The sequence below is a fragment of the Grampus griseus genome (assembly GCF_964374135.1).
Source record: "Grampus griseus genome assembly, chromosome: 5".
Classification (NCBI taxonomy): domain Eukaryota; kingdom Metazoa; phylum Chordata; class Mammalia; order Artiodactyla; family Delphinidae; genus Grampus; species Grampus griseus.
In genome coordinates this window covers 21,255,645-21,277,928 of record NC_138998.1, presented here as the reverse complement: position 1 = coordinate 21,277,928, position 22,284 = coordinate 21,255,645, and the positions used below count along the sequence as shown (strand labels likewise).

Here is a 22,284-nt window from a genome sequence, read left to right as displayed (position 1 = left end):
ATTTTTGAATTCATTTATCATGTTATTCATGATTGTTTGTTTGCTCTTTAGTTCTTCTAGGTCCTTGTTAAACGTTTCTTGTATTTTCTCCATTCTATTTCCAAGATTTTCGATTGTCTTTATTATCATTATTCTGAATTCTTTTTATTATCATTATTCTGAATTCTTTTTCAGGTAGACTGCCTATTTCCTCTTCATTTGTTAGGTCTGGTGCGTTTTTACCTTCTTCCTTCATTTGCTGTGTTTTTCTTTGTCTTCTCATTTTGCTTAACTTACTGTGTTTGATGTTTCCTTTTCTCAGGCTGCAGGTTCGCCGTTCCCATTGTTTTTGGTGTCTGCCCCCAGTGGCTAAGTTTGGTTCAGGGGGTTGTGTAGGCTTCCTGGTGGAGGCAACTATTGTCTGTCTTTTGGTGGATGAGGCTGGATATTGTCTTTCTGGTGGGCAGGTACACATCTGGTGGTGTGTTTTGGGTTGTCTGTGACCTTATTATGATTTTAGGCAGCGTCTCTCCTAACAGGTGTGTTCCTGTCTTGCTAGTTGTTTGGCATAGGGTGTCCAGCACTGTAGCTTGCTGGTCGTTGAGTGGAGCTGGGTCTTGGCGTTGAGATGAAGATCTCTGGGAGGTTTTCAGCATTTGGTATTACATGGAGCTGGGAGGTCTCTGGTGGACCAATATCCTGAACTTGGCTCTCCCACCTCAGAGACACAGCCCTATGCCTGGCTGGAGCACCAAGAGCCTTTCATCCACACGGCTCAGAATAAAAGAGAGAAAAAAAGAAAGAAAGAAGGAAAAAGGTAAAATAAAATAAAATGAAATAAAAACATTAAAATAAAAAACAAAAAATAATAATTAAAATATTTTTAAAGTAATAAAAAAGAATGAAAGAAAGAAGAGAACAACCAAAACAAAAAACAAATCCACCAATGATAACAAGTGCTGAAAACTATATTAAGAAAAAAAAAGAAAAAAGAAAAAAAAGACGGACAGACAGAACTTTAAAGTAAAAGCAAAGCTATACAGACAAAATCACACACAGAATCATACAAATACACATGCACAAAAAGAGAAAAAGGGAAAAAATACATATATGTATCATTGCTCCCGAAGTCCACCTCCTCAGTTTGGGATGATTCGTTGTCTATTCAGGTGTTCCACAGATCCAGGCTACATTCAGTTGGCTGTGGAGATTTAATCCGCTGCTCCTGAGGCTGCTGGGAGAGATTTCCCTTTCTTTTCTTTGTTCGCACAGCTCCGGGGATTCAGCTTTGGATTTGGCCCCGCCTCTGCGTGTAGGTCGCCTGAGGGCATCTGTTCTTCGGTCAGACAGGACGGGGTTAAAGGAGCTGCAGTTATTTCGGGGGCTCTGGCTCACTCAGGCCGGGGGGAGGGAGGGGTACGCAGTGCAGGGTGAGCCTGCGGCGGCAGAGGCCAGCATGACGTTGCACCAGCCTAAGGTGCGCTGTGTGTTCTCCCGGGGAAGTTGTCCCTGGATCACGGGACCCTGGCAGTGGCGGGCTGCACAGGCTCCCGGGAGGGGAGGTGTGGAGAGTGACCTGTGCTCGCACACAGGCTTCTTGGTGGCGGCAGCAGCAGCCTTAGCGTCTCATGCCCGTCTCTGGAGTCCGCGCTTTTAGCCACGGCTCGCACCCGTCTCTGGAGCTCCTTTAAGCAGCGCTCTTAATCCCCCCTCCTCATGCACCAGGAAACAGAGGCAAGAAAACGTCTCTTGCCTCTTAGGCAGCTCCAGACTTTTTCCCGGAATCCCTCCCAGCTAGGTGTGGCGCACTGGCCCCCTTCAGGATGTGTTCAACGCTGCCAACCCCAGTCCTCTCCCTGCGCTCCGACGGAAGCCCGAGCCTCAACTCCCAGCCCCGCCCGCCCCGGCGGGTGAGCAGACAAGCCTCTCGGGCGGGTGAGTGCTGGTCGGTGCCAATCCTCTGTGCGGGAATGTCTCCACTTTGCCCTCCACACCCCTGTTGCTGCGCTCTCCTTCGTGGCTCGGAAGTTTCCCCCCTCCGCCACCCCCCATCTCCGCCCGGGAAGGGTCTTTCTAGTGTGTGGAAACTTTTCCTCCTTCCCACTGGTGCAGGTCCCATCCCTATTCTTTGTCTCTGTTTTTTCCTTTTTCTTTTGCCCTATCCAGGTACGTGGGGAGTTTCTTGCCTTTTGGGAGGTCTGAGGTCTTCTGCCAGCGTTCAGTAGGTGTTGTATAGGAGCAGTTCCACATGTAGATGTATTTCTGATGTATCTGTGGGGAGGAAGGTGATTTCCACGTCTTACTCTTCTTACTCATCTTGAAGCTCCTGCTGGGTTTTTTTATTTGAATTCTCCTATTCTTTTTTGATTATACTGAATATTGTGGATGTATGTTCATATTTGTATTGTGCATCATGTGATGTATTTAATCAGGATTAATTACAATTACAGATATGTTAAATATTTGAAATTTGTAGGCAGTTGTACTTTGATAATCATTTTTTGGTATGCAGACTACATACAAAGACAGGATACAGGGAAACTAGTGGACTGTTGAAAAAGTATTTAAAATTGGTTTCCCAATAAACCTCATATTTCATTGGCAGTATTTCTAAAGAGTTCTTTGATGTAAATGTTAATTTAAATCCATATATGAAAGATGTCATCTATGGGCTCCAAAATGAAAAAAATGCAGTGCAGTTATTTTATTAAAAAAGTGAGTTGTAAATATATGATATTGAATCTTAGGTATCAACTAGATAGCAAAGTAAATTCACAGATTCTCTTTCAGGGTTTAGACTTTAATTATTTCAGGATAACTGTGGAATGGTAATAGCAGACACAAATAGAAATAATATGAACTTCATAGTTTTCTACCTATGTCTCACTCTTATAAGTCCCCAGACGTAGTAGGTTCTTGGATCCAGCTTAGTGAACAGTCAGAGCCCTTACAAAGGTTAAGAGATTAGAAATGCTGTAAAGGAAAGAGTTTGCATATTTTTGTAAGTAAAATAGCAGTTAAGCACTTACTGCATGCCAGAACTTGATTTGAATGCTATATTGATTATAAAAATTTAATTCACTGTGTTTTAGTTAAGTGTTTTTTTTAATTTTTTTAAATTTAATTTTATTTATTTTTGGCTGTGTTGGGTCTTCGTTGCTGCACGCGGGCTTTCTCTAGTTGCGGTGAATGGGGGCTACTCTTCATTGTGGTGTGCAGGCTTCTCATTGCGGTGGCTTCTCTTGTTGCGGAGCACGGGCTCTAGGCACGTGGGCTTCAGTAGTTGTGGCTTGTGGGCTCTAGAGCACAGGGTCAGTAGTTGTGGTGCACGGGCTTAGTTGCTCTGCGGCACGTGGGATCTTCCCGGACCAGGGATCAAACCCGTGTCCCCTGCATTGGCAGGCAGATTCTTAACCACTGCACCACCAGGGTAGCCCTGTTTTAGTTGAATTTTATCACGATTTGACAGGTAATGGATGTTTATAGAGACCACAGCTGATAGAATTGAAGCCAGGCAGTACACCTTCCAGGGCCAACATTCTTAAACATTGTATGTTCCTTCTTGGCTCAAATATATCCATTTATGAGACTTACCAGTTCAACTTTTCCCTTGTTTTACTGAGTAAAGTAGCCATGATTCCAACATATAAAATTCTTGATTTAATTGGGTTTTGGGATGTGTTTATTTGATAAGCTCATGTGCAACAAAATATAAAAGAAACCCCCTTTCATAAAATCAGTCAGGGAAAATAATTTCAATATGAGATAAACGTCTACCATCTCAGCACAGCTGCTTTGCCTTTTCTTTAGTCACATGGGGCACGTCACACAGGAAAGGAGAAGAAAGGATAAGAGCAGATTATTCAGTGGATGCCTTAATCTCTGTAATTGCCCCAGCAACTAGATGGCATCATCAGTGCTTCTCCACCCTCATTCTCAAAAAAAAAAAGTTGAAGATCCCATACATACGTGAGTTGAAGATCCCATACATACATGAGTACACACTCATGCACAAATATGTATAGATGTATGTACTACAAGCTACGTTTACTGAACCACTTGGTCAGTGGGTCATGACATATCAAACTTCTTAACGTTCACTGGTTGTTCATGTACAAGTAGTATGAGGTGTGAGCTTAACTGACTCAGTGCTGTCTCAATTGTAAAGTCTACAAAGATGCTGTGTGGTACCTCCACCACTCTGCACACTTTCCTCATCTGCTGTCTCATCTCTAAAGTGGAGATAATATTATAAAAATATTAGAGTCAAATAAGTTAATATATAGTCTTAGTACACGTCTAATACATACTAAATGCTCAGTATCTGTTAAGTATTATCATCATTATTATCTACCGGGGTAGAAAATGTGCTTGGATTTATTGCTGATAGGTTCTTTCTTTCTCACCCTTTTTCATTTCTCAATGCCATGTTTGTAGAATAAAGTTTGCCAAATTAAATGAACAGTTTATATTAGTGAGAAGAAGTACAGCTGACTAGACAAAGTAGGAGGTGAATTTTCACCTTGGAAAGATGAACACAATGCACTAAGCAGCCACATTCCTTATCTATAATTTAAATTATACTATTTGCAATCTTTGTTTATGGTTGAAAATATCATATTTACAATTGAGAGATGCTTTTCATTTCCACCAGTTAGAAATCTAAAAGATTTGGGAAATTTATGTGTGAAATCGGCTTGCTTTTTAATTGTAATCTGTTTCTGTTTAGTACCCTCTGGGTTTTCTTAATTTGTTTATTGAGTTCATTAAAACTGGCCATTGTAGAAAACAAACATGAACACATTTCTTATATTTATTTACTTGTTAATTTATATTTTGTTGTTACTGTGCTTTAGAAATCAGTTGATAGCAAACATACTAACTATAGTTAAACTGGGATAACAGTCTAGGAATTTTCCAGATTGCCTTTCTGTATTAAATTGAGTTCTGAAGACTTAACTTGAGATAATACATATATAACTACTAATAGATGTAGCTCTATCATAATACCAGAATTTATCCATAGGTATTCACAATCAGATGAGGATTACAAAATATATATATCCACTATTACATAATCCAAATAAATCTATCTGTGCTATTTATTCCATTTATATTTATAGGGAATAAGTATAATGGAAATTTGGCACATATATTTTGAGTCAGAGGCTTTCATTCTGAGTCAGATTGACTTTCATTTGGCAAATACTGATATTTATCAGGCTTCTTCTATCATATCAGGTACCGTGCTTTGCACTAGAGAATAAAAATTGAAAGGGACTCTGTTCTTGACTGAAAGTAGTGCAGTCTAGTGGCAGGGACGCATAAGTTGTATGTCTATAATGACTATATGTAACGTATATTACCATTTTAAACTCGGTAATTTAAAAAATGTGTGCAAGTTAGTATTTTTGTTTCTTTTTCAATATGAGAAGTTTAGCCTTCTAAAATAGCTACATCTTTAGAGGTTTGAAGTTGTAAATGTATTGTAATTTAATAAGGCTTTTAATGTTGTTTGAAAATTTCAGGTTTTCAAAAGTCATTATAATTTTGGAAAAGCAGACAGTTAAGATACTTTAAAAGTATAAAAAACAACCATTGCTGACACATGGAAAAGAAGACAACTTCTTTTACAACTTCTGCTTGAAATAATATGTACGGGATTTTCTTTCAAGAACCAAAATTCAGTCTTTATGATTCTGATTGCTAGTGAGATTGAATGTTTATTTGTAAATACACTGGATACTTAATGATTGTTATCATATATTTCCTGTTTATTTATTTTGACTTGTATTTAACTTTTATAGATTTCTGGGAAATTTAAATAGCTCATTGATACCAATATTATCTTTAAACTTTTTGCTTTTAATTTCGGGCATTTTGTGTCAACAATATAAGATTCTAAATATAAAATTAAAAATTTTCAGTATTTTCCTGAGTTTTTTGTTGGGACACCTTCATCAAAAGAGTGATTATAAAAAAGTAAACTCTTTTGGTTTTTCTACTCTTTTTATAAAGTTTTGTTTTTTGTATTTTGTTTTTCATCTGATATTTACTTTTCTATGTGACACATACAAGGATTTTAACTTTTTCTTTCTTTTTTCAAATATTTTCTGATTATCCTAATGTCATCTTAAAAGTAGTTGACTTCTTACCACTGCTTTAAGATGGCATTTTTATCATATGTGTAATGCCCATATTAAATATGACTTGATTATTATTTTCATTATGGTGTTTGCCAAGGGTAGGATGGGAGAGAACTTATTTGACATCTTTCCATGTGCAAATAACTGAATGGTTTGAGACAGCAGAATTTAGGGTAACGTAAGTGGAATTAATGACTTCAGTGTAATTACTGAGCTTATGACATGAACTATTTCCTTTATGAAGAATTAGGGCTCACTTTTTTAGTGCTGAATTGAATCCTGGAGTCTCTCGTGTTATCCTTTTTAACAACAGAATGAGTAATATGGAAAAAGAACATATTCTGTTCATAGTTCTTTCTAGTAACCCCAATACGCACACGCGTGCACACACACACACACACCAGCACATAGCCTCTCCTCTACATGACTGTGGATTTTCTAGGTAGAAATAAAACACTGTTAGGTACTCTAGTTGGCTATCTCCTGGATGATCAGAGAACTCCAGGCAGATTAGGGACATTATGCTTTCAATGGCATATTCTCCAACTGATGCCTTTGCTTAGCCTCTATAAAAAAGGTGTACTTTAGAGTGTATTTTAGAGTCATGAAGTAGACACCTTGTCAATGCCTTATTTTTTCCTTCTAGCTTTCTCTTAAACCCATACCCTCATTGTTCGTTATGTCTAAAGAATCCTAATTTTAGTGTTCTGTTCATATGGTCATAAATCTCACCATGAAAACATACCAGTATGAAGACATTGCTGACTGAAAGCATAAGTAATTGCAGCTCAGCGCCGGGAGGGGAACATGGAATGCTCCAGACCATCTTGCAAACACATGCAGAGTGCTCACTAGTGACTTTCCAAGGCACTTGTCACTTATGGTTACAGCTGCATTCAGGTCATCAGTAGTCCCTACATAGAGTCTGGGAGGTTGTGTAGTCTGACTTCTTCCCAAGACTAAAATACTCTAAGTTTCTGACCTAGAAGCATTTAAGTTGAAAGTTGAACTGTTTCACTATTTTGAGAGGTTGGAAAATTCTAATTATGATGAAGCACTTTCTTATACAAAGAAAAATCTGTCTATGTATATCATTGGTCCTTGTTCAACGCTTTGGAGGAATAATAGTGGTAATAGTAGCTAACATTTTTATAGTGTTTACAGTGTGCCAGGAACTATTTTAAGAGCTTAACATGTAGTGACTTAACTCTCACAACAACTCTATGAGGGTTATACAATTATTGTATCAGTTTTATAGCTGAGAAATCTGGGGCATTACAGAGCAGTTAAGAATAAACTTATCCCACTTCCATAGTTCAGCACCCACATTTTCCCTTCTTGAGGCTGTATACCATTAGTCATTCTTCAAAGAACATGGTTTCCACACTCTTCATCCTTTTAATCATATTTTCTCAGGTGCCAGAGTTCTAAGAGTTTGGATACTCTTATTATAGTATTATTATAGTATTTATAACACCCAGGATGAGGATTATAGACACATCCAGTGCCATAGCTACCAATCTTGTTGTGCACATTATATTTATGTCAGTTCATCCTTAAAAACTGTAGTTTTTTTGGAGGTTTCTTGGGTTTGTCATTAAATAAACTCCTGTTCTCCTTTTACATGAAATGTTGGTATCTCTCAATTTCAAAATTTTTCATGATTTTCAGTCAAGTCTGAGATGTTACATGTATCTGTTTAAAATTTTCATTTGTTCCACAACAAGAAGAGAAACATTTATTGAAATTAACTATATGCAAGTCACAATGTTTTGGCATCACTGGGGATAGGTACAAAAATGATTTTGAGGCAGAGTCTGCCCAGAAGGAGTACACACTGTAGTAAAGAAAATAAATCATAAACAGAAGATACATAGCTATAATATAGGGTAAAATGTGCTCATATTCATAATAAAATTACCATTTTATTTATGGCATGAAAAGAAGAAATACAGACTGAACGAAAATCAGAGAATTCTGATGTAGCAACAATTTTGACATTAAAAAAATGAAGAGCCACTTCTGACTCTAGTTCCACAGGTAAGGAGCTTGGAAGTCGCTCTCCATCCTAACAAGTAAAAAGCTGAACTGACTGAAAAGTTAACAGCTCTTCTAGGATCTGCAACAGAAGTGAGGATACAAGGCCAACTGCTGTCCCCAAGGTTGGAGAGACAGGTGAACACAGGGAGTCACGGCTTACTGGAGCTAAGGCTCAGGAGCGGAAACCACTGCAGAACCAGTGCCAGAAAAGGAAAATGTATTAATGTACTGACACTCAGTGTGCACAAGTCAGTGAGTTAGAAACTCTGCAAGGACCCTGTCATTGGTGGGTGTGGGGAGATGGGGGACACAATTTTGTGAGATTCTCCCTCAGAAGCTCAATCAAGTTCTCACAGTAAATTAAAAAGATAAAATCCCCTTGTGCTTCCTGCGTGGGAGGGGAAAAGGTATCATTTTGAAACACACCAGAGCACTCTGTTCTTAACAAGGTCTGCCCTCAGGAAAAAGTACTTACCCACAGCCTAAATGACCTGGTGGAAAGGAAATAACCCAACTCCGGTCAGCTGTAGCCTTACATGTGATAGAAGGGAAATACCCAACTCCAGCCCACTATAGCCATCCTGTTCCATCAAAGAGGGGAGGAAAAAATACTGAAAAAACACCTGTGTAGTTCCCAGTCCAGAAGGGAAAGCTCAGTAAAAGACTGAGATGTAATCATCAGAGTACAGAACACTTCCCACTCCCCTGCATCTCACCACTACATTATGAAAAGCCCTATTTACAGCATTCCTTTTATTCCATATATCATGACCAGCTATCAGGAAAAAATTACAGGGAATACCAAAAGTCAAAAAACACAATTTGAGGTCTTCCCTAGTGGCGCAGTGGTTGAGAGTCTGCCTGCCGATGCAGGGGACATGGGTTCGTGCCCTGGTCCGGGAAATCCCACATGCGGCGGAGCGGCTAGGCCTGTGAGCCATGGCCGCTGAGCCTGCGCGTCCGGAGCCTGTGCTCCGCAACGGGAGAGGCCACAGCAGTGAGAGGCCCGCGTACCGCAAAAAAAAAAAAAAAAAAAAATAAATAAATAAATAAAAAACAACCCCCCCCCCCCCAAACCCACACAATTTGAAGAGACAGGCATCAGAAATAGACATGGAAGGGGTGTTGGAATTACCAGACTGGGAATTTAAAACAACCGTGATTAATATGCTAAGGTCTCTAAGGGATAAAATAGCATGCAAAAATAGATGGGCAATGTAACAAAGTGATGGAAATCCTAAGGAGGAACCAAAAGGAAATGCTATAGATAAAAAACATTGTGACAGAAATGGAGAATGCCTTTGATGAGCTTATTAGTAGGCTAGACACAACTGAAGAAAGAATATCTGAGGAGGATGTCTCAATAGAAACCTCCAAAACTGAAAAGCAAATAGAACAAAAACTGAAAAAAACCAGAACAGAATATTCAGGGACTATGGGACAAATACAAACGTGCAACATAAATGTAATGTGAATACCAGAAGGAAGAGAAAGAGAGGAACAAACAGAAGAAATGTTTGAAACAATAATGACTGAGAATTTCCTCATATTGTCAGGCACCTAGCCACAGGTTCAGAAAGCTTAGCAAACATGAGGCAGGAAAAAAGTGAAAAACCCTACACTAGCATATTATTTTCAAGCTACATAAAATCAAAGATAAAAAAAAATTGTGAAAGGAGACAGAGGAAAAAGCACCATACCTATAGAAGAACAAAGATAATACCCGACTTCTGTTTGGAAACCACGCAAGCAAGAGGAGAGTGGAGTGAAATATTTAGAGTGAGAGAAAAAACGCAACCACCCAGAATTCTGTATATGGTGAAATTATTCTTCAAAAGTAACAAAGAAATGGATCATTTTCATTAATTTTGTCTGGTATGTGATAAATCCATTCACCTAGCGATGACAGCCTGTTTGGAAATATTCTCTTGACCTCATCTAATTTCTGCTTGTGGAATTTCTGTTGTGCATAACATGAAGTGAATGTATCTGTTCCTCAGGAATCACCTTTTCCTCTCTATACTTTGTGTTTATCTGACTTCTGGGAGAATTTTTAAAAATCTCTTTTATCTTATTGTGTTACTTTTCTACCTAAATCAATCGACTATACCAGTGCCACCATCATACTTTAAAGTGTGGTTATCATACTTTTCGACTTTATTAAAATTTCGCATCATCAGAATGTTCCTTTTTTTTTTTTTCGCGGGCCTCTCACCGTTGTGGCCTCTCCCGTTGCGGAGCACAGGCTCCGGACGTGCAGGCTCAGCGGCCATGGCTCACGGGCCCAGCCGCTGCGTGGCATGTGGGATCTTCCCGGACCGGGGCACAAACCCATGTCCCCTGCATCGGCAGGCGGACTCTCAGCCACTGCGCCACCAGGAAAGCCCAGAATGTTCCTTTTTCTCTACTGCCTGTTCCAGAAATAAATATGCAACATTTCCTCAAATCTCATTGAGATTACAAATGAAGACATTTGTTTCAAGTCCTGATATTTTTCTCACTTAAATTTCTAATTTTCCATGTATGATGAGTCTTTTCTTTGTAAATATTTAATGAGAGCACATTTTTCTAGTATTTGAACTTAAATAGATTCTGCTGATAGTGTGTGGGTTTCTGCTCAGACCTTCTTTGCATAGTTGAAGAAGGAAGGAGCTGTTCAGATAAGTTGCAGTTTTACTTTGCTTAACCAGAGATCTTGAGTCCTATGCAAAGAAGGAGTAGGAGTAGGGGAGATTGGGAGGAGGAGGGGGAAGTGAAAGCAAGATGTAGCTGTCACAGGGATAATGTCAGTCTCTTAGCCTCATTTTGGGTTGGTTGTGGTACCTGACAGCGGGCTTGGAAAACCCTCCCTTCTCTAACTGGCATAGCTAATGCCACTAGGTCCAGCTGTGCAAGTACCTCGCCTTACCTGGCATGCTGTCTGTACCAACTATAAACTGAATGTGAATGCCTCGGTTACACGTCATCATAGGAATCTGGCATCTGGTGCATTATTTAGGCTAATGAAAGGTGGTCTGGACATCACCTTTTCTGCAGCTTCCTGCCATCCCAGTGTTCTCAACATTAGGAGCTGATGGTGTTGGAGTTCTGCTGAGGATGAAAGGGAATCTCTCCCCTAAGTTCTTATTTCCTAAACACACTTTTCCTTTCCATGAGGTAAACTGTGGGTTGGACATCTCCTCTCACTTGATTCAGTTTTCCCTACAAAACAGGGTATAAAAATTCCTTTAACTTTCTGACAGGAAGTATAAAAATTCCTTTAACTTTCTGACAGGAAGAAAACTTAAGTTTCCAGCACAGGTATATATTTTGCTAAAGATTATCCTATGCTTTTGCTCTTTTAAAGAAGATTCGAAAGGGAAGGTAAATGTGTAAAGTTCAGAATATCATGTGAGTTAACTGTTCACAGTTTGTTTAAAAACAAAAATCAAATATGCAAAGAAATATATCAGCAATTTTTTATTTTAGTTATTTGATTGTTGGTAAAAATAATCTAATAGACCATTGTAGGCATTTATACTCAGAATATATATGTTCTATTTAATTAACACCTGAGTGATCTGAAAACTATTAATGTTCCATGAATGACAGAATACAGAACAGGAGCTAACCATTCCATATATAAATAATTACTTCAAAACTTATAACAATATCCCAGTTTTAGAGTGAGTGAGTCTTTAAATGTGTCTTTCTTGGGGACAGAATCATTCTTTTTTCATGAAAAATCGTTATCAAAAATTGGTAATTTATAGTCTTGTCAAAATGAAAATGTTATTTATAGTTGCAGATTAGCTTACAGGAGAAGTTAAATGTAGTGTGATTTTCTGATCAAAAAAATGATTTTACTTTCCCTTGACATAAGAATATTGAGTATTATTTGAATGTAATTTTAAAAAAACACTGAAATTATGTTCATTTTGAATTCTTTTGAATATACGGTATTTGCAAAATAACAGTTGTTACATATGAAATAAATTGTAACTAGATTTAATAAAATAATGTGTAAGTTTATATTAAAATTACTTTAAAAAGTCTTCAATTAATTTTGCGATACAAATTGAAAATAAAGCAGAGACTGTAGTTCAAAGTAATTAATCATAGGAAGTTATGTTTAAATGTAAAAATTTCTATATCCTTTCTCCAAAATACACAATGAAACAGGAAATGTATAAAAGAAAATGTGTAAAAACATTTATAAGTAAGTGATATTAAAAATAAACTCTTTAATTTGAAAAGTAAAATCATATATCTGGAGCTTCAGGCATCACAGTGTAATTCACATATGCTATAATAAGTCATTTACATAAAGAGAAAAATCCACCAGTTCTTCTTTTACATAGTCCCAATCGATATAGGGACTTCAGATTTTCTGAGGAGATGTCAATGAATGCATTACCACACTCCTGCTCTCTGTTCATTTCTAGTCGTTTCAAAAAACATGAAGTCCTAGATAAAAACAAAATACGGAAATGGGTTTTCAGCAACAAAACAGAGATCAGCTCTCAGATGCATAAATGCTAAGGGATCTGATGAAACACAATAACGTATCTGCTAAACAAGAAAAATCAACTAATAGGTAGATCTGGGAAAGGTTGATAGCTTCAGCTTTCCATTTTAATGGCAATTAAATCCTGTAATTCTTTTCACTTATTGATACCTGTATGAACTTAATTAATCCTCTGGTAATTTCTCTAAATTCCACTTTTTTCATGCCTCTTAGAATGTTCCTCTTTCAATCTTTGTTCCTCAACTTTTTGTACTCCTTCTCTAGTAATATAACTTGTGTTGTGACTGGAGTTCCATGTACAATTTTTAGATTGTTTCTGGAGAATGACAGCCATCTTAGAGTTAGAATAACATCTTAGAATTTTTTGGCCCAGTTTTATGATTTCTCTTCCAAACTTGTTGTCCACTGTGTTCCTCAGCTTGTCTTACTCCATCAATTTCTAACCAGACCCTCTCCCCTACAACTTCTGTCAGGTCCTGTGGATTGTACCTCTCTCACATCTATCATTTTCCTTTTTCTCTTTACAAAGAAATAATTGAATCTTTATCACCATTCACTTGCAATTGCACTATTACAATTTTACCTCTCTTCAATCCATTTGGTACACAGTCACCAGGATTTATCTTTCTAAAATTTGGGTTTATAACTCTTTTATTTATGCATAGCTTAAAATTAACCAGTTAACTAAACAATTTTCAGTATCTTCCCAAGGTCTATAAGATTGGGAAGACTGCCCAATCTACCCCATATTCACTTCCTAATAACCGCACCACCACCACCCCTATCCCATTTCTCACCTATCCAAACACCCCAGACTACTCTCTCCACCCTGTACACACCGTATCTTTGGTTATGCTGTGTAAACCTTTGGTTAAACAGTTCCCCAAGTTAAGGTTAAAATTTTCTTCTCATGTGAAATAAACACTTACTGAAAACATAGTTTTTAGATAGAACTGTGGTTATATTTAAAAGTTTATTTAAAAGGTTATATTTAAAAGTTTATATAGAAAATACTAAGCCTGTCCCAAAGTAGATAGAATAGTATAAATAAAGTCCCAATGACCACTCACCCAGCTTGGTTCACCAGTTACTCCATCCGCTGTGTCCCTTTTCCCTCACCCCCATTATTTAAAAGCAAATCTGTGATACCATATCATTTTATACCGAAATACTTCAGTATGTGCCCTTGAAGAAAATGGACTGTTTTTGTATAACCACAATAACATCATATTTTTTTAAAAAACCTTAATAATTCATTAATATCATCAAATTGCCAATGTTCACATTTCCCTGAGTGTCTTGTAAATGTCTCTTTATATTGGTTTGTTTAAATCAGTTTCCAAACATGGTCTACAAACTACATTAAGCTGATGTTTCTCTCTTTTTATTTTATTTTTATTTTATTTTTCTGATATGTATTTGTTGAAGTAACTGGATCCTTTTTCTGTATGTTCTTTTACTTTTTATTTTTTTTCTGATTGCATCCATATGCCAATATTTAAGGTATTAATCTAGTGACTCCAAACCTTTCTTGCTTTGGAATCATATGATAGCTCGAACAGCTTGAAGGCTTGGATCCACCTCAGGATTTGGTTTACTAGATCTGGGTACATAGTCTTGACACAGGGAGTGTGAAAGCTACCCAGGTGTTTCTACTGTGCAGCTAAGGTTGAAAACCACTGCTCTGTCCCAGGAGCCCTTGACATCGGCTGTATATGGAATCATCTGAGGAGCTACACAAACTTTTAATTCTGAGCTTCTGATTTAGTTAAACTGGAATATGGCCTACTACTAAAAGCTCCCTAGGTAATTTAATGTGAAGACAAGTTCAAAGTCATTGCTGTATCTCATATATTTCCTCTTAATTGGTAGTTCTGTCTAAGGCTTGACTGAATGTAGATTCTTACTACAATTTGTATTTCTGTATTAGATGGTTTAATTTAATAATGAATCAGGCATAAATCTCTTTGTTTCACTGAGACTTATTCCATTTAAACACACTGGAAGATTCAGACTCTTTTCCAAATCACCAATTTTTTTTTTTTTTTTACTAAAACCAGAGCCTCTCCTTAATATATAAGATCCTCTTGTTACAATGTGAAACTGTACAGACCCTCCAGAGAGAAGCTAGTCATTTGTGAACCCAGAGTAGCAGAAGAAAATGGAATTTCAGAGCTAAAATTAAATAGGACCACTTTCAATAAAACCTACAAATTTAAGGTCATTTAAAAATGTAAAATTTACCAAATTATTTCAGAATGATCCTAGAGAAACCATCTATACCCCAGATTAGCAAGAATAAACTTACAATGAGGAAACATGCGCCGAGCATCACAGCTTTCATTTTCACATCAAGGTCTAAAGGGAACTGGATGCCAAAGTTATCGACATCTGTAAATAACTCTCTCACAAGGCCAGTCCACTGCTTGGAAATCTTGCCAACCACATATTTATCGTCAAGAGATTTAATCTAATTTTAAAAAAAGACAAAGAATTCTAGAAAACTAATAATAAAGCTGCTTTCCAAGTAGGAGTAAAATAAAACAAATATTATATTAAAATTATACGCCATTCATAACTATGAACATTATATCACTCATTACATGCATGTAGATTCCTATATCCATTTATAGATTCATTTAAAAAAACTGTTTCTTTGGTACAGAGAATATGAAAGTAGTTTAGCTGAAATATTTAACATTTTCTATTCTCCATTAAGACATACAGTAATAAGTTAGTTGAATTGAGCCAAAATAAAATTTAAGCAGGAAATATTTCTTTGATGAAATTTCTAGAAGCCATCAGGAAGGTAGTAGGTGAAACTCCTATCTGACTTCTGCTTTAACACAAGCACAGAGAGTTGATATAGTCAGAGTTTTAAAGGTGATGGGAGGCCCCATTATCACCCACTGTCAGGAGGAAAACATGAAATGCCAAGAGCCTGGTAAAGAGGACTGGCAGTTTTGAGTGAAGGTTAAGTAACCAATAGTAACTTGATGAGATGCCTCAGGTCAAAGGTTGGGGTACGACTCGACAACAGGAGGAGGATGAACAACAAAAGAGGAAATGTGTATGGAACAAAAAAAGCTCCAAAGTAAAGTTCTTCTAATTTTTCAGTTCTGCCTGAGGAAAGCTCAGGGCCATGATAAAGAGTTGAACAGCTTATAGCCAGAGAAATGCACCCCACCAAGTGGGCATGTGGAGGCTGAATGTAGTCCACACTTGTCAGGGTATATATAGGCAGAGTTGTGTCAAACCAGTAAGAGAAGTGTCCTTTTCAAATATGCACAAGGTACCACACGTGCTGGCAACAACCTTTGAAGACCTAGCTTAGGTTGGGACAGCTACATAAATGTGGGCAAATTAGAAACAGTTGACTCATTTTATTTGGATGTGGGTGGTTAAGTTCTTTAAAAACTTGAAACCTCTAATATGAAAAAAACTGTGATAGCATGGATTACTGTTCATCAAATAGTCATTTCAGTCCCCTCCCTCTGTAAGCCCAGTATACTTTCCTGCACATTGAAATTAGGCTTGGCCTTGTGCCTTGTTTGACCAGTGGAGTGTTAGTGGATGTGACACCAGCAGAGACCTTAAACATGGCTGAGTGGTTCTGCCTTGGTCTTGCTCTCCAGTGATCAGCCACTAGAAAGCATGATCCAGGCAGCTGCTGTTGCTGAAGCTCCAGGATGAACATACCTGGAGCAGACCTGAGACCAACTGGAAGCCTAAATCAGAGCCATCTGTCTGAGCCTAGGTATATCATTTGACCTTCAGACCCATAAGCATGTTTTCTTAAGCCACTGAGCTTTAGGGATTATTTGTTACGCTCTTGTGGCAAAACAAACTAATACAAATTCCCTATTGCACACCTTCATGTTTTGTCTGCTCATAGCTGTCATGTAAGGATTTGAAGCTAGTAATAACACCTTACATTTTATTTTTTAATTCAATTATTTTTAATTTTTGAAAAATAATTTTTAACAAAATATACAAAAGATAATCAGCCATCATAATCCTACTACTACACTTACCAGATATTAACACTTCCCCATTTTGATTACTATAGCAAGAAATTTAAAAATTCACCAAAAATTTATGTAAGAGGTAGACATATAATGTTTTAAAGGAAAGGAACAGAAAAGTGAATAAGGATCTACACCTGAAAAGTCAACAGGACTAGATAATTTTTAGCTAAATTCTAGAAAATATTTTAAAAACAGAAAATCTACATAATAAAATGATTGCAACTTCTGGAAGTAATAAACTGGTATTATATTACTATTAAATTTATAAACCTATAAATTTAATACAAATAATTGATAAAGGTATTCTAAAAAGAAATCTATAGGTTCATCTCACAACATAAATATAAATACAAAAATCCAAATAGTACATTAGCACATAGAGCCCAGTATAAAAAATACTATAATAAAGTACAAAATACTAAAAAAAAAAATCATATAATTCAAAAATATGAGTGTATCCATAGGTCCTGAAAAGGTATTTTATTTACTTACTAATTAAGCATTTATATAACATTTAGTATATTCTAGGCATATAAATGCTTTACAAGTCTTAGGTAATTTTTTCCTCATAATTTCTCTATAGGATATATAGTATTATTACACACAATTTTCATATGAATAAACCAAAGCAAAGAGAGGTGAGTCACTTGTCCAAGTTCACACAAATAAGAAGTCATGGAAATGGATTTCAAACCCAGGTGTTCTTCTCCAGAGTCTATATTCATGACTGTTATGATGCTCTGCTGTTTAGAAAGTTAAGTATCAATTCTTAATAAAAATCTAGGTCAGGGTCAGCAGGCAAAGGTCAATGAGCCAAATTTAGTCTGCACCCTGTTTTTGTAAGTTTTATTTGGACACAGTTACACCCAATATTTGTGTATTGTGTATGACTACTTTCATGCTAAAATGGCAGACCTGAGTAGTTGTAACAATGACCATATGGCCCAAAACTCTAAAATGTTTTCTATCTCTTCCTTTACCAAAAAAAAAAAAAAAAGTATGTTGATTCTTGCTCTAGGTAAAACAGGAATAGAAAAATACTATGAAAAATAGCCAGTATCTTTCTAAATTATGAAACATTTGCTGCTATTTCAATTGAAATCATCAACTTAGTAGGTATACACAAAATTGGCAAATATTATTCAGTTTTGCTGTAAGAAGTAGGCTGGAAAAGAAAATAAGTTAATTGGCAAATTAGAAGAGCTTCCATTTGCTATATGATTTTATACCTAGATAAACCAAGTAAGTATAGCAAAAATGCCTTCCAAATTAAATACTAGAATATAGTCACAAGGCTGAATAAGAGGTAAACAAAAATAAATAGCTTTTCTCAATATTAACAATAAGTACCTACAAATAGAAATATTCCTGATTAGTAGTGATAATGCCTATAAATTACTTACAAAAATTTAAAAAAAGAGATAGAAGTTCTATATGGTCTTATGAAGAGTACAAAATTAGATATAAATGAATTAAAATATATTACACTTTTGGGATGAGACACGTTTAGCATCATAAATATATTAATTTTAAAAAAATCATAGACAATACAATACTAATTGGATTCTAACTTCTGAAAAATTTAATGAAATGATCTTAAGGTTCACATGAAAGGGAACATCTGACAATAGCAAGAAAATATGATAAAACAGAATGATTAGTGACTGTGTGGCTATGACTAAATATAGGATACATCACTGTTACCATAATTGAATTATAAGGCATTACTGTAAGAAAAGTGGTAACAATGCAATAGAAGAATGAATCTAGAAATTGCTTGTGGAAATTTAATGTATGTCATTTCAGCTTAGCAAGAAATGAATAGTTTACTTAATAAATTGTGATGACACAGTTGTCCAGCCAACTGAGATATATTTATAAAACAAAGTACAAAAGGGGTAGATTTGTGGAAAATATTTGCAGATCAGAGGACAGAAATACAGATGCAGGGTCAATGTCTTCAACACACAAACTATATTTATGAATTGACAAGAAAAAAATAAACAACCCAATAGAAAATACAGGCAACCAATATTAAAAGATAATTCAAAGAGCAAATACAAGTAGCTAGTAAACTTAGAGAAATGTTCATAATCCCTAATGGTCAGAGAATTACGTATTAGAAATAATCTTCCCCACTCCCATTTGATGATTTTAGATTTCCTATTTTAGTTTGCAGTTTGCAGTTTATCTAAGCTGTATCTGGGTGTTATTTCTTTTTCTTACCAGAACTCCTTGCAATTTCTGAATCTGAGAACCAATGGCATCAAGTCTGCAAGATTCTTAGCTATGTATCTCTTTGAATATTGTATCAAAACATTTCTGTCTCCTCTTTTTTTGTAACTCATCTTTGGCATATGCAGTAGTTTATTCTAGCTTCCATGTTCCTTCAAGTTTATATCTTTTGCCCACCAACCTCCTCTTTATATTCCTAATATGGGTGATCCAGTTCACTAACTCTCTCTTCACCTGTGTCTAATCTGTAGCTCATCCTTTCAAATGAGGTTTTATCAATGACTGTTCCTCATTTCTGGAGGTTCTATTTGGCTTGTTTTTATATCCTCCTGGCCTTTATTATTTGTTTCATCCTCCCCTTATGACCCTTTTTGTTTCTTTGTTAGGCTCTTTAATGTCTATTTAGGTATTTCTTGTATGACTGGTAACAGACTGTTCTATTATATGCGGTTTGGTTTTGGTAGATTAGTTCCTAGAACAGTATGTTAATTTTTGAATTTGCTCATGTGGAGATAGGTTTGTTCTGTAGGGATAGAGGGTGACCTTGGTGATCAATCTCCATCTAGTATGTTTTTGCATTCAATTCTCCCATGTGTATCACCACTCAAGATCAGTTTCTATGTCTTAAGATTCATGAATCATACTGGTGTTATAAATTTTTGTTTTGTTTTGTTTTGGTTTTTGGTTTTTTTTGGCGATACGTGGGCCTCTCACTGCTGTGGCCTCTCCTGCTGCGGAGCACAGGCTCCGGACGCGCAGGCCCAGCGGCCATGGCTTACGGGCCCAGCCGCTCTGCGGCACGCGGGATCCTCCCGGACCGGAGCACGAACCTGTGTCCCCTGCATCGGCAGGCAGACTCTCAACCACTGCACCACCAGGGAAGCCCCATACTGGTGTTATAAATTCAGACCTCAAATTCATAGAGGGGGCTAGATTGGGATATCAGTTTCATGTAGGCATATTTTTTTCCTACTCCTAATAGCCCTGGAATAAGACAGATTCCCTCATCTCTAAGGGTTACAAAGTCTACTTGTCCTTCTTCTACTCACCCGTGGGATAATCTCATGGCTTCAACTGCCATGCCAGTTGCCATGCCAGTATGCCAAAAACTCTAAAATTTTCCCTTACACACCTAAAACCAACATGACTCAAAAACAAATCATTAGCTTCCCACAAATTAACTGTTTCTCCTTCAGGATTCTTACCCTGGTCAATGGCATCATCATTTAGCTTCTTAAACATTCAGCTTCTTAAACATCAGACATCAGACATCAGACCAATAAGACTTTAGAATCATGTCTAAATTTTCTTTCTTCCTCCACTGACATCAAATCTATGAATCAGTACCACTGGGTACACTTATAAATGTCTCTGAATTATTTTTTTCCTTTAGAATGACTCTTTTCCATGTTCCATAGTGGTCCCTCATACTGATAATTCCTGCTTTCAAAATTTCTATTATCTAGTATATAGAAAGTGATTCAAGGTACTATTTTCTCAATTCCCTCAAAGATGTTATCTAGTTAGCACCATTCTAGATGCACAGGAGAGAAGTTAATTCATTGCCTATAATAGATGCTTTAAGGTACCCACTGAGAAGGGTTGCTGAATGATTTCCAACTTTCTTATCATTAAATATAAGAGCTTCACACTCCAGTGTGACTTACTTCACCAGTATTTTTACTTATTTTACATAGATAAAATATATGTCAGCAAAACTTCCATTAATATTCCCTGAAACAACAATTACCTTTCAGTCTTCTGAATCTTTTATGGGAATGATAACCCCTACATAGAGAACTGTTATTATACACAAACCTATAAAATCTTTAAACATACATAGTTTATATCCCCCCCACACACTATGCATTCTTTGTAAGAGTCTTTATAAAGTCTCTAATTACATCATATGTACTTTTCTTAGAATTGCCTGTCTGCCTCATTAGACACTGAAGTCAATGAGAGGAGTGATCCATCTTTATATAACAGAGGAATTAAAAATCATATGACTAGCAAAGACAGGCAGATAATATAAAAGAATGAAGCTGGATAGTGGAAAACCTTGTCAAGTCAGGGGCAGTGGCAGAGTTCCCACTTATTTATCATAAGGGGGCAGTCCTGCTCAGTTTTAGATTTTTGTCCCTTCTGTGGAAATTGTCCAGTTTACCAGATTTTATGCTTATACAAGAGAATCGTGGTATCAAGATTAAGTTTTATAATCTCTCAACTTTTAAGTATTTGCAACTAAATAATTTGGGCCATAAGTCTGGGCCCCATTTGTTGAAAAACTGCTGTGATACAATTCCTCCAGGTAGTAAATACACAGATATATTGTGATTTCTAATGAATGAATTTAATACAAAGATAAAGGAGAGATCATAGAGAAGCATGATTGGGTAGTACATCATATATTTGTTAAAATTCTCTTTGCATAACTGGGCTTTTTGTAGGAACTCAAAGATGTCGGAGATTTTGAAGAGGGCCTAGAGCACTGGCAGCCTGTGTTTCATGCTAAGGAAGAACCATATGCTTTGGCAATCAGACTTTGATGACAAGGTTAATGTTCCACTTAAAATGGATAACGTACAGTACCTCTACACAAAAACCACCAATGTTAGATGCTTTGTTTATATTTATTTGACTACAAATCTCTGTTTCTCTTTTTTCCATTTAACACAATCAACATTGATGCTTAATCAGAGCAATAACCATCTCTCTGACCAAAGATAAATATGAAGGACACTGAGACCCTCTTGAGATATCAGGACGTATTCATTTACTATGTTTGTAACATCCTCCCAGCTTATGTTATTCTTATACTAGGAAAGCAAAACCCATAAACGTTATCACACCTCTTACCTCAAAATCAACATCTGCACAACAGCTGCAGACAATACATGGACCAGTAAGTCTTAGCACATCCTCTCTCCTCTCATTTTGAAGTGTAAACTTTGGCAGGCATGGGTGCCAGGTCTGAGTAACATAACCTACTGGTACACCAGGAGGAGCCTGGATTTCTATCTACAAAAGCAAAAGAATATATAAACTGTAATCATAACAATGTCTAATAAGAACTCTCATTTACTGAATACTTTCTAAGTGTCAGACACTGTTCTAAGCACCACTTAACTCACTCCACATCCTTACCACGTTGGTACTATTATCCCTGTTTATACAGGAAGTAACTGAGGAACAGAGAGGTTAATTAACTTGTATCAGATTCCCCAGCTGCAAAGTGGAAGAGATGAGACACAGACTCGGGGAGGCTGCATGCACTGTCTCCATTCTGAAGCACTGCTCTACTGGTCTTGTATATTTTAAAATTTCCATACTTATAAAAAATGTCTAA

General features: G+C 36.7%; 1 protein-coding gene across 2 annotated transcripts in view; it reads right to left on the bottom strand.

Annotated features, from left to right (window-relative positions):
- Nucleotides 1-11,609: 11,609 nt before the first annotated feature.
- LOC309823294 (phospholipid scramblase 2) overlaps nt 11,610-22,284 on the bottom strand; it is a 30,948-nt gene continuing 20,273 nt past the window's right edge. For both annotated transcript variants that reach the window (XM_082655481.1, XM_082655482.1), the window contains exons 7-9: nt 21,795-21,956; nt 14,981-15,142; nt 11,610-12,611 (exon numbers count right to left, since the gene is read on the bottom strand). In XM_082655481.1, the coding sequence (XP_082511607.1) occupies nt 12,558-12,611; nt 14,981-15,142; nt 21,795-21,956 (378 nt within the window). In that variant the 3' untranslated portion in view covers nt 11,610-12,557. The remainder of the gene's footprint in view (nt 12,612-14,980; nt 15,143-21,794; nt 21,957-22,284) is intronic.